The 14,600-nt window shown below is 37.4% G+C and overlaps 1 protein-coding gene across 1 annotated transcript; it reads right to left on the reverse strand.

The window, feature by feature from the left end:
• Positions 1–3,499: 3,499 nt before the first annotated feature.
• Positions 3,500–8,657, reverse strand: LOC121392034 (multiple epidermal growth factor-like domains protein 10). Its single transcript, XM_041523440.1, has 5 exons — positions 8,460–8,657; positions 7,664–7,811; positions 5,296–6,411; positions 4,843–4,936; positions 3,500–4,048 (listed from the first exon to the last, which is right to left on the reverse strand). The coding sequence occupies exons 1-5, from the start codon at positions 8,526–8,528 to the stop codon at positions 3,634–3,636; spliced, it is 1,842 nt and encodes a 613-aa protein (XP_041379374.1). The 5' UTR covers positions 8,529–8,657; the 3' UTR covers positions 3,500–3,633.
• Between the last annotated feature and the right edge of the window lie 5,943 nt (positions 8,658–14,600).

The following is a 14,600-nucleotide window of genomic DNA, read 5'->3' on the forward strand; positions in this document are numbered from 1 at the left end:
TAATTTAATTTTTATAAACATGCCACAAAATAATAAAAAAAAAATATAAAAAAATACATACACGCCATTTTAAAATTAAATCACGTCATTAAACTTACAAAACCGATTGAGTTGTCTGTGATCCGCACAATCAATCAATCAACCATCTGACTCGTGCTTACATCAACTGAAGGTTCAAGTACGACTTTCTTGGACACATCCTCCGAGGTTCTCCGCGATTCAGTTTCAATTCTTTACTTCAGCCTTGAACCCGAGGTTCTTCGGCATAAAACAACAGCATACACATTTCGAACGGAGTCTAATGCACGCAGGCATTAATGAACGGATGGATAGTAGCTAATATAGTAGAAGTAATTTTAATTTTAGGGGAAGCGTTGTGAACAGAGCATCACACTGGACTGGAACTACGTTTACAGCAGACATAACTCCCTTGATAATGTATCCCTTATCCACTGAAAATATAAGTACCCAAAGATTATTAAACAAATCTCTGTACCCCAATATCCAGCTCCATTGAGATGCCTCGCTCACAACGTGCACGTTATAAAACCAGTAATAGTTGATCGTATATATCTGAACACAGGAAAATCAATTATGGGTGTTTTGTCGTCTTTTACATACATTATGTAGAAAATTACCCAATCGCCGTAGGTTATTTTTACTAGAGGAATTAAATAATGAAACCAACTTAGACATGAATGGATAGGCCCAATAATATTTGTTTATATATAAAAGTCTTAGGTCATCAAAGAAAGGTCAACTTAAGATAACATGGAACTCGTCTTCAATTTCGTTCATATCACAGACAATACATAATCTATCGCTACGCTGAGTGTTGTTGTAACGCCCAACCTCAATGGCCAAGTCATATGAAGATACTTGGAGTCGAATTGTTAACTTTTAAAACATCTTTACAAAATTCTAAGTGTAACTTTTCTATGGATTCTGCCTTACGAGACCCCCAAGTTTCGCAGCAATGTAGAATAACAGTCTTAATGTACGTTTCAAACAAACTAAGGGAAGTATTAATGTGGAGCATTAGATGCCTACGAAGATAACAAAATTGATCGACGGTGTTAATCTTAATACCATTATAATACCATTTTTCATTCTTTCAGATGACCTCCTTTCCTAAATACCACAATATTTGTTTTTCTTTCATTGAGACACAATTTCCACTTCTTATTGTATGAACTTAAAGTATTTAACATAGCGTGGAGCCCTTCGACACCTTTTGAAAATATTACCATATCATCAGAATATAAAAGCAAAAATAAACTTAATTCTGTCAGCTCAAAATCTGGACACGAATTTTCCATGAAATAATTTTCTTTATTCCTCACATAGAGGGAATACAATGTCGGCGACAAGATTTCTCCCTGCATCAGTCCGATCTCATTTTTGAAAAGGTCTGACAACTTCCCATTTAACATTACACAAGATCTAACACTTTTATACATGCTCTGGATTACGATTGCCTTTAGTTGACAGGCCACTGATGGTTCATGATAGACAACCGTTGTAATGATGCACTCTCAGAAAATCATTCCATAAATTATGACAGTCAAAATAAAGCAAAACGCACGGTACTTCACAATCAAATTTAATAATTAAATCGAAAATAAGATGTATTTAAAATTATAATCTACATTAGCATGTTTAGCTTTCTACCAACAATGAAGTCATTAGTCTTGTTCAGTGTAAGAATGGGAAGTCCCAGTATAACAATAGGTCATAGTTCAGAAACATTAGGGTTTGACCCGGAAATAAATAGTACTAAGATGGGGGAGGGGTTCAGAATAGTTCCCTGATGTAGTAAGTAACAACATATTAAAAGGTCCCCAGTTCCCTGTGTATTCTATTTTGTATGGCTGAAAAAAGGCATCCATTTTAGCCCTGAAGGAGTTGGCTTGTAGCTTTGTTAACAAATCTCTGTTTAAAGGCTAATTATTTGGAATATGAAGGAGTTATTTTTGAAAAGTACATTTGGATTTTCACCAGATGTCCAAACTGTTTGGCTGTAAAGAGCCTCGATATTCATGCAGCAGTCATATGTTGATATACCAGCCATGTCAACAGCACTCCAGATGGCATATTCCGTATGGGCAATTAGTTACGTGGATGATGATGAATAGTGTGTCAGTGTGAAAGTACTTACATCTGTAGTTAAATTCGCCCCCTGCCCTGTATCCCTGAACCTAACTATTGTATGTAATTATATTGTAATTTTTGTTTTGTTTAACAAGATTACATTAATTAATTAATCATGGGCTATTGGATGTTAAACATTTGACAGTTGTGACAGTCTCAGAGGAAATCCACTACACATTGCCATTAGCAACAAGTGATATTTTTTATTATGCACCTTCCCACATACAGGACAGCACATACCATGGTATTTGGTATACCAGAAGTGGTAGTTGTATTGTATGCATTAGTTTGTTATATAATTGTGCAAAATTATCATGAATGAACTGAAATATGATATGTAGTTGCATTTTATGCCAGATAAATCTTGTATTGTATGACCAAAATGGTGGGGATCTTGATTTTTGACTATAATAAATAACAACCATAAGACACCCGAGGACTTTCAGTATGCTGTTTCTAACTACATCAGGGAACTATCCAAAGAAACACATTGCTTAGTACTATTTATTTCTTGGTTTGGTTCATATAAAATGTGACGGAATCCGTTCGATTCAATCCGGAACTTTTATTATAATTTTACGTGATACGGATTTTTATTCTAAATTTTAAGTTTATATATCTGTGATATTTGTATTTTTTGCACAGTTCTTTACACTGTGTTATTTAACTGTTGAATTTTTATATTGATGTGGTTCATAATGTAATGTTTACATTTACCATATTTTGACACCCAATAGTCGATGTATTTTTAGTGCTGGGATGTCGTTAAACATCTATTCCATCTATCTGGTTCATATTAGACTCAATGCTTCTAGACTGTCAGGTCAAATACCTTCAGTCTATCGTCAGCAAACTATTGAAATGTAAGTGGAGCAGTTATTATCTCCTGTGTATCTTGAACAATGTGAATAATACATACAGTGTACAATGCAACTATGTAAAATTATTGGAAAAATAGTGTCGTCTATCTTCTCTTCATGCTATCACAAACTGTTTTGCATTAACCCTAATTTAACACCCAATAGCCGATGCATTTTTCGTGCTAGGGTGTCGTCAAACATTCATTCATTCATTCTCGGGCGGGATTTAGCTCAGTCGGTTGAGCGCTCGCCCGAGGTGATTGCGTCGCAAGACCAAACCATCTCGGTGGATACATTCAACTGATTGGGATTTTTTCTCATTCCAACCAGTGCACCACAACTTTCCAAAGACCGTGGTATGTGCTTTCCTGTCTGTGGCAAAGTACATATAAAAGATACCTTGCTGCATTAAGAAAAATGTAGCGGGTTTCCTCTGATGACTACGAGTCAGAATTACCAAATGTTCGACATCCAATAGCCGACGATTCATAAATCAATGTGATTTAGTTGTGTCGTTAAACAAAACAAACTTCATTCATTCTCATTATGCTAGAGCTATAAAATAATGTAGCTACGCTGGAACCATGGACTGTCGTGTTTTTCACTATATATGAAGATATAGCTAAACTGTTGACTGAAAGCAATGATTCCCATTTGGAAAGTCTTCAGCGTGATTGCATATACTGACATTATCAATATGATCGCACTGTTCTAGAACAGGATGTAAATAAGCTGACGAGTAAACTCTGTGAATATCAAGCGAACATTGTTCATTTTGATCAACCAAGATGTTAAAATCATCCCGCTCTATCTGGGGATGCAGATACTGTGCTGATGGAGATGTGCGGATGTTTTCGGCGGTGGAGTCGGAAATGCTGTGCAAGTCGTTATCGTCTATGTAATCGTAGTGATCCGAACTCGCCGATTCACTTCGCAGTGATCTGATGTCATCAATTTGTTCATCATGGTGCTGACTCGCCGTCTCGTGTCTTGTGGGCTCCCTCACTTCAACTCCATCCATTGCTTTTGATCTTTTTCTGAAATAACAAGTACAAGCAAACTTTCATGATAAACGATTGTTGAATTAGCTCTCAACACCTGGACATTACGAACTGAGTATAATGCTAGGATCAGACTGTCAACTGTTGCGACGAAGTTGGCCAGCTACATGCAATTTGTTAATCTGGTATGACAACCATCGTATACTATGAAAATTGAGTTGTAAGAGCACTCAGACTATCACAGGACAGTAGTAAATGTCATGCGAGCAGAAACGTGGCCAACTTCGTCGTGACAGTTGGTAGTGTGAACCTAGCATTAAGTATACATAGACATAAGTTTAATTAATCTTACTAGCAAAACGTACAGAGATATCGAAACTGAATCGGTTTACTCAAACTACAACAATACAGGCGCGGGCGCAAGTATTTTACCTGGTGGGGGGTGGGGGGTGGGGGTGGGGGGTGGGGGTGGGGGGTGGGGGGGGAGGTTAGACAGTGGCGACCGAAGTTTATACGAGGGTCCAGTCTTGCTTACCCGGAAAATATATCGAAAAAAAAGAAAATGTGCTTGAGCATGGAGGGTGTGGACCCCCGAAACCCGCCCCCCCCCCCCCCCCCCCCCCCCCCCCGCACACCCTCGCTTTCAATACCTCATTAATCCCATATACTGAACTGAACTCTAAGGTATCGGCCTATGTAATAATCCATCTGCTAATTAATTGCATTCTTTAAACTGGGCTTTACTTCACATTACCTATTACGGTAATTCAAAAGAACACTCGGCTTAAGTACACATTTTACGTAAATATCATACTATATTACAACTTTACCTTCGTAAACAGCAGACGACCACAATAGCGATCACAATGAATATTACAAGGCTGGACAAACCGCCGATTAGCAAGTCCATTTTACTAATGTAATCTGAAATAAGAAACAAATATATGGAATGTGAATATCTATCTATCTATCTATCTATATATACACACACACATCTATGTGTGTGTGTGTGTGTGTGTGTGTGTGTGTGTGTGTGTGTGTGTGTGTATATATATATATATAGATATATATGGTTCTACAGGTGGAGAACATGCCAGTGGAAATATGGAAGAGGTCAAGAGTTTATACTGCAAATAGCATCCAAAAAACCCACACACAATATATTTGATACTAAAGAGACAGATATGTGTGTGTGTGTGTGTGTGTGTGTGTGTGTGTGTGTGTGTGGTTTGTGTGTGGTTTGTGTGTGTTTATTTATTTATTTCTGTATGTGGCGTTGTTACCTGTTTGGGTACGTGTGCGTTCTAAACAGTGTTCGCCAGAGAATCCTGATTTACAACCTTGAAGGCAAGTTCCATCATTGTGACATATCTGTTTCATACAGTACGAACTGCACGTGTTATTACACAGGCGACCGTAACGCCCATCGACGCAGCCGTTCAAACACTGTGTTCCTGCAGTGTTACATTCTCGGTTCAAACATCCCAGGCTGCATGTGGAATTACAGTAAACACCAAACCACCCTGGCGTGCAGCCATGCAGACACATTCCTGTCTCTGGATGACAGTACGGCTCATTCTGGATGCGAGAGCAATTCTCTGGACAGAGAATGCATCTGTACCCATAATACCCGTCTTTACACTTGTGGCATATACCTGTTTGCTTCTCGCAGCCATCTTTATTGCAGTTTGTGCAAAGATGTTTGCATTCGTCACCATACCAACCTGGTCGACAGACACTACACTGACCGTTGCATGGCACACAATTGCAAGACTCCGAATGCCTAACAGTTGTCATATAATAGTCCGTGTTCTGGACCTTCAAGAAACAGTCGTTACCAACATATCCGTCACGGCAAACACACGAACCATCCCTCGAACAAACGCCGTTCTTGCACCCATCATTACATCGCTTTGAACATTTCTCTCCATAAAACATGTTCACACACTCTAAGCAGTTGTAATTGACATCACAATGTTGGCATCTTCTACTGCAGTTCCTATGGTTACACATGCCTCCATAATATCCTTCTCGACAACCATGTTTACATTCTTTCCCATCGAAAGTGCACTCCTGTTGAAGACATCCCTCACTACATGGAATATGGCAATGATCTCCCCACCATCCTTTCTTGCAGCCATCAAGGCACACTTTTGAATCTCGGTCACAAACCCCGTTGTCTGTACAATTTTCAGGACACCTTTCTGTGCAGTGTGTCCCACAATAACCTCCCGCGCAGTTATAGCAAACACCAGATAGTCTTTCGCATCCATCTTTATCACAGTTGTTACATTCAAGTGTACAGTTAATTTTGTACCACCCCGAAAAGCAGGATTTGCATTCACCATTACACAGCATACAGTTGTATGCCCAGCCACTTTCAATACTTATAGCAACATCTGAAATGAGAGGTAAAACGTTTAGTGGACCCAAAAGTAAATTGCACTTATGAAGTAATCTACTCTCAAAATACATTTATACCTTCAGCATTTTAATTAAGCGTACAGACTCTCGTTTTATCACTGTAATAATGAATAAAGCATCTGCCAGTGCGTACGTTAGGATCCTTTAATACTGTGTTATTGCATTTGCATTTTCAAATATTAGTACTCATGTATACTCATGTATCTGTGACGGTAGCCTGTTAATTTATTCAGTCAGTATATTAAAAACGTTTTTTACTTTTAATGTTGTACCCTGAAGTGGACATAAAATAGGCATGGGATAGTTCCCTCGCGCTATTCACCATATCTCCGAAGGTCCTAGGTACCACAGGAGACACATCCGGTTTAAGGATTCGCGGGGCCTGTAGCACAAATACCAGCGGGTGCCCCTCCCCAGGATATATTATTTGCAACCCCATCGAGGGGAAATGACCTGGGGAAAATAAATGTACGACTCACCGCGGGCCCCCTGAAGCGCGGGGCCCGTATCACGTGCTACATATGCTACTAGGATAAACCGGCTCTGACAGGAGTAGGTTCATTTTGACCAACGACGCACAAGACTCTTTGAGATATAGGGGCGTGATTTAGTTCAGTCGGTTGAGTGCTCGCTTGAGGTGTTTGCGTCGCAGGGTCGAATCACCCCAGCTGATTGGATTTTCTCTCGTTACAACTTGCACCACAACTGGACAAAGGCCGTGGTATCTGCTTCTTGTCTGTGGCAAGGTGCATATAACAAATCCCTTGCAGCATTAGGAAAATGTTGCAGGGTTTCCTCTGATGACTACGAGTCAGAATTATGAAATGTTTGACATTCAATAGCCGGATGTAGCCCAGTGGTAAAGCGCTCGCTCGATGAGCGGTCGGTCTGGGATCGACCCCCATCAGTGGGCCAATTGGGCCCATTGGGCTATTTCTCGTTCCAGCCAGTGGTATATCAAAGACCGTGGTATGTACTACCCTGTCTGTGGGATGGTGCATATAAAATATCCCTTGCAGCTAATCGAAAAGAGTAGCTCATGAAGTGGGACAGCGGGTTTCCTCTCTCAATATCTGTGTGGTCCTTAACCATATGTCTGACGCCATATAACCGTAAATAAAATGTGTTGAGAACGTCGTTAAATAAAACATTTCTTTCCAATAGCCGATGATTAATTAATTAATGTGCGCCAGTGGTGTCGTTAAACTTTGAGATATCCACTTTTACCTCGCTTCACGCAAGTTCCATTCTGACGGTCGCATATCTCTTCTTTGTTACAGCTTGAACATTCTTTATCACAATGCTGCCCATAGTATCCTGGCATACAAACAAAGCAGGATTCAGCACAATAAGAACAATGTTGGGCCGGTTTGTCCTGAAAAAAAAAATGTTATTTTTAAGGCTGTAAGATAATAAATAATATATTTTCTCTTTCGCATTAGGGATTATTTTGCATTAAGCGGCAGATCCGAAGGGTGTCTCCGTGAGGTGAATTGATTTCGATGATTGCAAGTATCTGCCGGTAGGTGAAAAAACTAATTCAAGGAAGTTACTTTACACCTAACCATTTCAAGCCCATAGATCGAATGTTGGGTAAGTGTATATCACATCCAATTAAGGATTGACTAATTTGTTTCTAGTATATAAACATAAGAGTCGAAAATCGTCACCATCTACATCTGTTATGTACTCCAGATGCTCCCATATGACATTGTTTTTCGCCTATGGATTTCCTGCTAATGAATATCAGGTACCATATCTGTTTTGTTTTTTAAAAACAAACAAAAAAACTAACTTATTATGCAAGCACAAAGGTAAACAAAACATGTAATCTATATAATAACCTACCATGAAAACCAGGGCTGTACCTGGGGGAGGGGCAGTGTAAAAAGAATCAGGGTACTCTAAAGTTAAACTGACTATGAAACGTCTAAACTAAAAAGGGAACCGATTTGTACTTGTCCATTAAATACTACCCTGAACATTGATAATGATCCAAGTAGCCAAATACACACGTACTTACCGGCCATGACGCTTTCGTGGAAAACGCAAGTAGAAACCAGTAGTAGATATATCGACATTCCTTTGACATTTACTTTGAGTTTTTGTCACTGTAATAAAATAGAAACATGGAGGGGTTTTGGTCTGCAACGACACATTTGAATCCGGGTGCATATATGACCTGTTAACTGACGATTCATACCCGAAACCAAAAGTAATGTTTCCGTATTGCTCACCGCCTTCCCGGAAAATAAGCTGTCCTACATAATCACAAAGAAGTAAGAGGCTATCAGTCTCAAAATAGCTGTCCTTCATATAATATAACACTAAGTGTCACAAATCTCAGGCCCGTAGCCAATGAGGGGTCGGGGGGAGGGGGGGGGGGGAGGGTCGACCGACCCCCCTACCGGTTACTTTCTTTTTCAATATTCGTCAACGAAAAATGTGCCTCACCATAAGCCTAAACGCCTCCCCCCTTCTCCAAATCTTGCCTACGGGCCTGAATCTTACGCTATTTTGTTAAAAAATATTACTTTTCTTTTGGATAAAGTATTTCATAAGGTGCATAACGCAAAAATACAACAAACATGATAAATCTATTTTTCGGTGATAATATTTACTTTTTAAAATTTGACTTCGGTCATTTGGTGAATATATAGTTGCGGTCTGTTTTAGCGGTGATCGTAGTATTGGTGATCTTAAACAACGAAATCGAAAGTGATGTGAATTTCGTCCACGCAGTTAACAAGGCCAAGTTTAGTTGTATATAGCAACCATTTCAGCCGAATCGTCCCCTAGCGTGATTCCTGCTAATCTGTTTATATAAACTTTGGTTCGGTTCCCAATATCAAATGTTTTAGTCGCCAAAACCAAATCGGTCGCAACGTAGAGGGCTGCAACATAGCTGAAATCGACACATTTCCTTTTATAAATATTAAAACTAATCGCAGCAAGGAAAGATTGTCCTGATAGAAATAATCCATGAGCCAGACCACCTCTGACCTTCATACCAAGTTGGAATATGATCAACCAGTCAAGAAGTGAACACAATGCACCCACTCCAGAAAGGTGGTGATGGACTTCTAATAATGACATCTAGTTCTGTATACTGTACTTGTGGCATCCAAAGTCTGCAGTGTGGTTACATGAGTGGATGGATGTAGCACTAGACTGCATGCAAAACGGCCTATTAGAAATGGACTGAACTGTATATTTGGGAGGGGTAAAATGTTCCACAGAAACTTCATACATGTGCAGCTAAATATCTTAAATGATATATGCCACTATATATTGAAATTCTTAATCGGGTTAATCTGTGTCGTGACTAGACTACCCTATATTCCAAGGAAGATTTCCCTGGTCTAGAACATAATTATACCAAAGGTAAACGCTGGTAAGAATCACAATACATGTTGTAGCTTTCCCCGTTAACATCTTGTCTCCATATTGTATCCCTTCTTATAAAAGTAATTTTGTAATTATTTGAATAGCATAATTACTGTTACTGTTACTTTATTAACGTGCCTATATCCAAATATTCCCATCGAATCTGCTCTTGTGTCTTGACTATCCACATATTAGATTTAATGTAAGATTGATACTCAATGATAAAGAGACCTTTGAATGCAGGTACTAGTACGTATGATTGTAAACTTATACAATTATTCATAAGAAACTTCCTTCGGAGGTGGATTTTTGTTGTCCACCCATGGCCACTAGGGGGTGCTGTTGACTGTTCATAATGTATCAAGTATCAAGGAATCTGGGTCAAGTTTCATGAATTATATTTGGTGTGGATGTTACATATGATTGCTTCATGGTTGTGCTCACTCCTGCACCCCTCATCACCCAGCATATATGCATGCATGCATCTCAGCTATTCAAAATTATATTTATAATTAACATTGGGTTAGAACATTACATATGAATACAGACACTCGTAAGTTATTAAGAATATCCTACATGAAAAGTGTAGGGGATTTAGAGATACTCTGTGGCAACCAGGAACTGCTGCTGACTTGGGTCCATATGTTCGTAATAGGTCATAGTATATAAGTGTCACGTTTCATGCTTTTAAGCGAAAGTGCACTTTGTTGTTAGCCGGCCCACAATACACGGAACTATGACATAGTTTGGTCATTTCCCTTTCACTGGGAAATCTGTCATTATATTATAAAAACTACATTATATTATAAACCGACCAATAATATCTTCTGCACTGAGCTAGTGGAATTTTTTTATCGATTTTATTTAATTTTATGTTATAATTATAACCATGAATTAAACGTCCATACAGACCCTTCAAAGGTATATTGATATGGTCCTCAATCTGTTGATAGACAACCTCAATCAGATGAAGATTCCAATTAACCATGTTCAATTGAAGAGTTTAACTATTTAAAATGTATGTTTTGTTTGTGTTTGATTTATTTTGAGACAGACTATAATAATAAAATAAAAACCTGTGGAACAAAATATAAATAGATGCAGAATCGCATTCTGTTTACAATGGGATTAATTGCATATTTCCAAACGCTTTATATTGTATGCCATAGTTGATTTTTTTCTGAGATCATATATTACATCCACCAGAAGAAGGGTGAAAGCTGTGTATGAAATATGTCTACGAAATTACAAAAGTCCAATTTACTTTATTTAACCCTTTTTATGAATGCCTCATAAATTACTCGAGATGACCTACAAAGAAAACTATGCTATGATTTAACATAGGAAACATGTTTGAAAATTAAAAAAACCCAAAACCTTTTGTCATTAGATTTCACTGAATTCAGTAAAATAAATATTAAAAGCTACAGATCAGGTAATGCAGAATAGTAAACCGAACAAAATAAACCAAATTGCATTTTGTTAATGAGTTATAATAATTTTGCTAATTTGTGGGATTTGGGCCAAAATGCAATATAATACGTAAGGCCTTTTTAACAGTTTCCAACTATATTAATAGCTTCTTCTCTTTTGGTCTACACTGCTGACCGCCTTCGTTGTACTTACTTGATGCAGTACTTCGTAGGGATCTTTTTACGCTCAGGCCCATTTGTCTACCCTGCACATAAGATATCACACAAAATATTGCATACAAACATGAATTCCATAAATACAACCATAATAGACACTACTATATGTGTGCCAAAAAAAAGAGAAAAAAAAGAGGAAAAAAAAGGAGAAAGAAATAAGAAGTTATAAAAACTGGAAGAGACTTTGAGCTGAGATTTATGCTTGCCAGGCCCTGGGGATGAATCTAGCGATCTGTCACCCACCCTGATTTTGTTTTGATTTTCTTGCATGGACATTTTTTTTTTTTTCAAAGCTGCTTTCTCGCCTCGCATTAATTATCATAGTTTCGTTTAAACATACAAACACACCTGCAGTTTTAATGAATTGTGTATGACAGTAACACAGTTGTAATAGATAATAGAAACATGTTTATAGTGCGTCCCACTTCGAAGTGCATCCAACGTTTAACATTACAGTTAACTGTACCAGTCCTGCTATTGGCGATAGATGTGACATATTAATGTTTGTTTTCATAAAATATCGTTTCATCTGGCCAGTAAATTCATGTAATTTAATGTCAACTAGTATCAAATTACCAGTTACATTTGTGCTTGATGCATATGCGGGGTCCTGCTAAAGGGTATATACTACCAAATCAAATTCCGTAGACGACAATAGTAACATATGTAGCTAAAACTCCTACCTGCAGCATATTAATCGACATAAACACCGCGGATATGCGTACTACCATCCCTCACACTTAAAGTGAATCAGAAACAAATGGGGGTAAAATTGCTCATTCCAAACCTTTCAAGTATTTACTAATTTGTATGACCTTTTGACCTCTGCTGACCCAATTGATCAACCAGTCATGTAGCAATGAACATCAATGATTACATCATGCTACTGTCTACAATTTGTGGCATAATATATAAATCTACCATTAAAACTTTTAGATTCATATGGCATTATGTTTACCCCACCGTTAAATATAGGAAATTCCGACAAACTTCCATCACAAACATCGTGCCATTATATATTTTATGTCGGAACCAGCTAACTATATCTGTTGTTTTCCTCTTTTATTTGCCTAGAAGTATACACAAACTGTTTAAAAGACTTGATAAACCACATTTTGTAGAAATAAGAGAATAGTCTGACAAACGAAATCGGACCAATATGAAGCGTCGGTAAAATAGTGTGACCTTTTGACCTCTGGTGACTTAATTAATTAACCACACATGCAGAAATGCATATCAGTGATTACTTCATGTGACCACCTTCTATTTGAGTTGTAATATATATTCCTACCGTTAAAAGTTTCACAGTTATGAGGCATTATGTTTCCCCTACCTTTAAATATTGGCAATTTCGACAAACTGTCAGATCCTGACAATCATGCCATAATATATGGTATGTCAGAACCAGTTAACTAAATATGTTAGTTTCGTATTCTATGTACACTGAAGTATACAAAAATAGTTTAAAAGAGTTGATAAACAAAATTTTACAGAAATGAGAGAGAATTTGACTAAAAATGGCGCCAGTCCAAAATGGTGACCTTTTGACATCTGCTGACCTAATTAAAATATTTACATTGTTTGAATTTTATTATTAGATAGTATAGACCAGTAGCGTTAATATAAGGGTCTATTTGTTATTCTATCTTGTATATTGACTGGACTACTAACATTTTAGTTATCCCTACCCCTAATTCCTTCATGGCCCAGATTTTAATAGTTATTAAAAATATTAAAAATTTGAAAAATCGGAATAGATTTGGCAACTAAAAACTCCCATTCCATAAACTACTTATATCAGGGTATTCAAACATACCCACAGACCTTTTCGGTTAAATATTCGCTAAGATAGCTTCGAAAATCTCTAGCCTGTATACGGTCTTAGATATTTTAAATCCACGTTTGTTTTCTTCGTGTCGACATTACCTCATTAATTCTTCAACTGAAACATTAATTTGTTTCAATAATGAATGATGACAGTTAATGTTTAGTTGCTCATACCCGTTTTAATGTGTCCCAAGTGCGTGAGAACCTTCTTATTTAAGTTTAATTTTAATGTCTAAATTAATTAGCTTCTATTATTTAGAGTAACTAACGAGCTACGAGGAATTGTCAATTATCTGTCCCAAATGAATGAGTGACAGATAATTCGCAACTTCTCGTAGCGTGTTGGTAATTTTCTTTATTACCCATTGTCAACTTTAACTGATTTTTAATGTAAAAATTCCTTTGCAGTCTACAACAAAGCCATCAGCCATTACGTCATGTAATCTTCTGCGCATTACATGACGTACTGTAACTGACGTCATAGTATAACGGCGTTCTTTATACGGCTGTTGGTGCATTGGGAAATAATTATTTGTATATACTATTAAAGCCGCTGCTTATGAAAATATACCAATTCAAGTTTTCAAAACAAATGAGTCAATTTTATTCTGTAAATCTGTGTAGATCGTATAACGTATGTCTAATCTGACTCATGAATGGAAACATTATATTAATAAAAGTGAAGTTCCAGCCATGGCAAACATCCAACCAAACGTCGTGATTTTTAAGGCAGCCAATCAGTGACTGTTGAAGCAATCTGCACACTGTGCAGAGATCGAAAAAATAGTACCCCGTATATTTGAGCCCATATGGGTAATAAAGTGTATATATGCAGCGGGTTTTATTAATTCCATTCGGCCAATACCCCATATTCAAATGACGTAAGAATATGTGACGCGCTATCGTTTTCAATGGAAATGACGTCAAAGTTGTATGTTGTCATTTTGGATATCCTTACATAAACATAATCTAGTAGGTATCAGGGTTTTTTGGTTTTCTGAACACTGGACAGCTTTCTGTGTAAAGTTGCTTTTGAAATGTTTTTGTTTGATCACTATGAATGCATACGTCAATTATGGAGTGTCACCGTAGTACCTTTGCTTAAATGTCATTAAACGTAGTGCCGTGACCTTCATTAATTTACATCTAATTTGCAAAGTTATCAAATTGTGAAAGTATGTGATTTGAAAAACATCTCACACCTTGATTACACAAGAAATGATAGATATTATGATTATCTATATGTTGAGGTTGGGAATATTTTGTGATATATGTATGTACAGGTTTTATTTAGTTTAAAC

This window comes from Gigantopelta aegis, chromosome 3, assembly GCF_016097555.1.
Source record: "Gigantopelta aegis isolate Gae_Host chromosome 3, Gae_host_genome, whole genome shotgun sequence".
NCBI lineage: Eukaryota > Metazoa > Mollusca > Gastropoda > Neomphalida > Peltospiridae > Gigantopelta > Gigantopelta aegis.